Below are 3,807 nucleotides of genomic sequence, written 5' to 3' on the forward strand. Positions count from 1 at the left end.
TCCTGAGATAAAGAAAAATCTCATATCTGCCAACAAACTATGTAAAACTAACAATGTGATGATTCAACTGTGCCCTTATGACTTTCAGGTGAAGGATCTTCACACGGGGACAACACTTCTCAACGGCAAGGCCAATAAGGGAGTGTATGAGTGGCCGATTTCTTTCTCACCAAACACTTCTCAAAATAAAGTTTCTGCTTTTTCGTGCATCAAAACTTCTTCAACAGATTGGATTAGGCCATCCAAACTCCTCTACTTTAAGATTTATGCTTTCTCGGTTTTCTTTACCTACTTCTTCTTCATTGTCTTCTACTTTGTTTTGCAACTCTTGTTCTACTAATAAAAGCCATAAATTGTCGTTTTCTACTTCAACTTTAAAGTCTACTTGTCCTCTCGATATTATTTTCTCTGATGTCTGGACATCTCTGGTACTATCAGTAGATAGTTTTAAATACTATGTCATATTTGTTGATCATTTCACTAAATATACGTGGCTTTATCCTCTTAAAACCAAATCTCAGGTTGCTCACATCTTTCCAGTCTTTAAAACTCTAGTGGAAAACCGATTCAAAACAAAGATCACAACTCTCTACTCTGACAATGGTGGTGAGTTTCTTGCTCTCAAAGAGTTCCTCTCTAAGTATGGAATCTCACATCACACTTCACCTCCACATACACCGGAGCACAATGGGATGGCTGAAAGGAAGCATCGGCATATAGTCGAAACTGGCTTGTCTCTTCTCACTCACGCCAACATTCCGAACAGCTACTGGACTTACTCATTTGCCACAACAGTTTACCTCATCAATCGGCTCACAACTCCAAATATATCCAATCAGTCACCTTTTCACGCACTCTTTCGCAGTGAACCCAACTATACAAAACTGCGAAGCTTTGGATGCCTCTGCTATCCTTGGATAAGACCGTATGGCAACAACAAATTCAGTCCAAGATCAACTGCGTGTGTCTTTGTTGGATATTCTCTAACTCAGAGTGCATATCTCTGTCTTGAGGTTGCCACATCAAGAGTATACGTGTCGAGGCATGTCGACTTTGTTGAATCGGTTTTCCCATTCTCCACTCTTCACAAAAACATCTCTGCTTCTTCTCTTGAAAATTCCACTACATCTAACTCTTCTTCAGCCTCTCTAACTCCTGTTTTTAATCGGTCACTCTACCTTAATACATCTCAGTGTACTGATCCTTCACCTGCAGATTTAGTGTCCTCCTCAGTGACACAAGAGTCATCAACGGCTTCTCAACAACAACAATCGTCTACAACAACTCACATCTCAGAAGCAGAGCACTCTGTATCCTCCACACCAGCTGATCTATCAACGACAGTTTCAACACCATCTACTGAGCCAAACAATCACTCAATGGTTACTCGAGCCAAGAACAACATTCGCAAGCCTAATCCTAAATATGGATTGACGGCTATTCTTCATGAAGTGGAACCTGCGAATCATGTTCAGGCTCTCAAAGATGAGAAATGGAGACGGTCCATAAGCGAGGAAGCTGATGCATTCATACGTAATGACACCTGTGAACTAGTGGATCGATCACAAGCAAAGAACATAGTTGGGAACATGTGGCTGTTTCGTATTAAGAGAAATCCAGATGGTACGGTTCGTTGCTACAAGTCTCGTCTCGTTGCCAAGGGTAACCATCAGCGTCCAGGCATTGATTTCTATGAAACATACAGTCCTGTGGTCAAACATGCTACAATTCGTCTTGTCTGGCAACAGCAGTTGCTCATGGATGGCCTCTTCTACAGCTTGACGTAAATAATGCCTTTTTACAAGGTTCTTTAGATGAGGAAGTATATATGCTACAGCCTCCTGGAATGATTGATAAAGACAAACCAAATCATGTCTGGAAACTTAAAAAGGCTGTGTATGGATTGAAACAAGCTCCAAGAGCTTGGTACCAAGCCCTCAAAGACTTTCTGATCAGCATTGGATTTAAAAATTCACTTGCGGATGCTTCTCTGTTCATTCTACAAACAGGTTCTTCATTCATCTACATCTTAATTTATGTTGATGACATTGTCATCACAGGTTCTCACGCTCAAGAACTTCGGAAAGTCACCACTAAACTTGCTGGTAAATTTTCGTTGAAAGAACTTGGTGAACTGTCTTACTTTCTTGGTATGGAAGCTACAAGAACGGAAAAAGGACTTCATCTCACTCAGACTAAATACATCACGGATCTTCTCAGGAGAGCAAAAATGGCTGATGCAAAACCTGTTGCCACGCCAATGTCTTCAACTCAAGTGCTAACCTTGAACTCTGGTGATCTCTTGTCTGATCCATCTGAATACAGAGTCATTGTTGGTAGTCTTCAATACTTAGGTCTCACGAGGCCTGATATTGCATTTCCTGTAAACCGCCTTTCTCAGTTCATGCATCAACCAACATCTACACACTGGGAGGCAGCTAAAAGAGTGCTTCGGTATCTTGCTGGCACTGCTGACAAGGGAATCTTCTTCTCAGCTAACACACCATTCAATCTTCATGCATACTCTGACGCTGACTGGGCTGGAGATCATGATGACTACAACTCGACTGGTGCATACATTGTGTACCTTGGGAGACAACCGATCTCGTGGTCAGCTAAGAAACAGGGTGGTGTGGCCAGATCTTCTACAGAGGCTGAGTATCGTGCTCTAACTGAAGCTGCGGCAGAACTAATGTGGGTTCAATCTGTTATGTCTGAACTAGGAATCAAGTCCACTGACACTCCAGTTCTGTACTGTGATAACATTGGAGCAACATATTTATCAGCAAATCCAGTTTTTCATTCAAGAATGAAGCACCTTGCGCTGGACTATCACTTTGTTCGCCAACAAGTACAAGCTAAGAAACTTCGGGTAACTCACATAAGCTCTGTGGATCAGCTTGCTGATGCTCTCACCAAACCATTGGCACGCTCACGATTCGAAACACTAACATCCAAGATTGAACTTTGCAAGCGACGTCCATCTTGAGGGGGCATGTTAGTATGGATAAGGCTTATCATTAATATTAGTCTTTATCTTGTAAAGATCTAACTATATAAAGATCTATGATTATCTCTAAGATCTATGTTGATCTATAAGTTAGAGAAGATGTATAAATACTCTACGCACAACGTGAATAAGATCATCCATTCATAATCTCTCTATAGGTTTAACCTAGCGTGTACAAAAAGTTTGGAATATAGGTATACTATCACTTTCATGTATTTTCATTTCAAACTTTATGAGTTATATTCAAAATGTTGATTTCTAAACTGTCCTCAAGCCCGAAATGTCAAAAACGGTGACAACCTATTTTGGTATTATCTGGTTTATTGCCTTTTTAACACGCCAATGGCTCTTTAGCAAGTTTAGCATTAATATAACTGGTTAGCACTTTTTCTGAACTTTACTGGTAAGCACTTTAAAGTGAGAGACAAATCAATGTCTCACACGTGATCCAAAAACAAATCCCCATATTAATGTGTATATTTGAAGTTCCGATAACCATTAGCACTAAGATAGAAATGGAAGCGTTCTTCAGCCATCCGCATGATTTCACTCCAAATATATCCATAATTGGATCATTGGAACTATGCCAAAAACTTTGTACAATAAACAAATTGTTTGTTTGGAGGAGCTACATGTACACATATTCTAGAGAATATATATTTCATAAAAGTGATTGATGCAACAAATCTATTTCATTGTTAATATTATACCTTTTTAACACTTGTTAATATTATACTTAAAACAAACGTTGTGGGAGGAAAAGTCTTAAAACAATTTGATTATATGTTTTATGACAT

The 3,807-nt window shown here is 39.6% G+C and overlaps 1 protein-coding gene across 1 annotated transcript; it reads left to right on the forward strand.

The window, feature by feature from the left end:
- Window positions 1–1,828: 1,828 nt before the first annotated feature.
- LOC106302633 (uncharacterized mitochondrial protein AtMg00810-like) lies at window positions 1,829–2,989 on the forward strand. Its single transcript, XM_013739099.1, has one exon. The coding sequence runs from the start codon at window positions 1,829–1,831 to the stop codon at window positions 2,987–2,989; it is 1,161 nt and encodes a 386-aa protein (XP_013594553.1).
- The last annotated feature ends 818 nt before the right edge of the window (window positions 2,990–3,807 follow it).

This window comes from Brassica oleracea, chromosome C7 (assembly GCF_000695525.1).
Source record: "Brassica oleracea var. oleracea cultivar TO1000 chromosome C7, BOL, whole genome shotgun sequence".
Taxonomy (NCBI): domain Eukaryota; kingdom Viridiplantae; phylum Streptophyta; class Magnoliopsida; order Brassicales; family Brassicaceae; genus Brassica; species Brassica oleracea.

Excerpts from the sequence above, each read along its gene's own strand:
- LOC106302633 (XM_013739099.1), top strand. The coding sequence starts at position 1,829 with ATGCTACAGCCTCCTGGAATGATTGATAAAGACAAACCAAATCATGTC.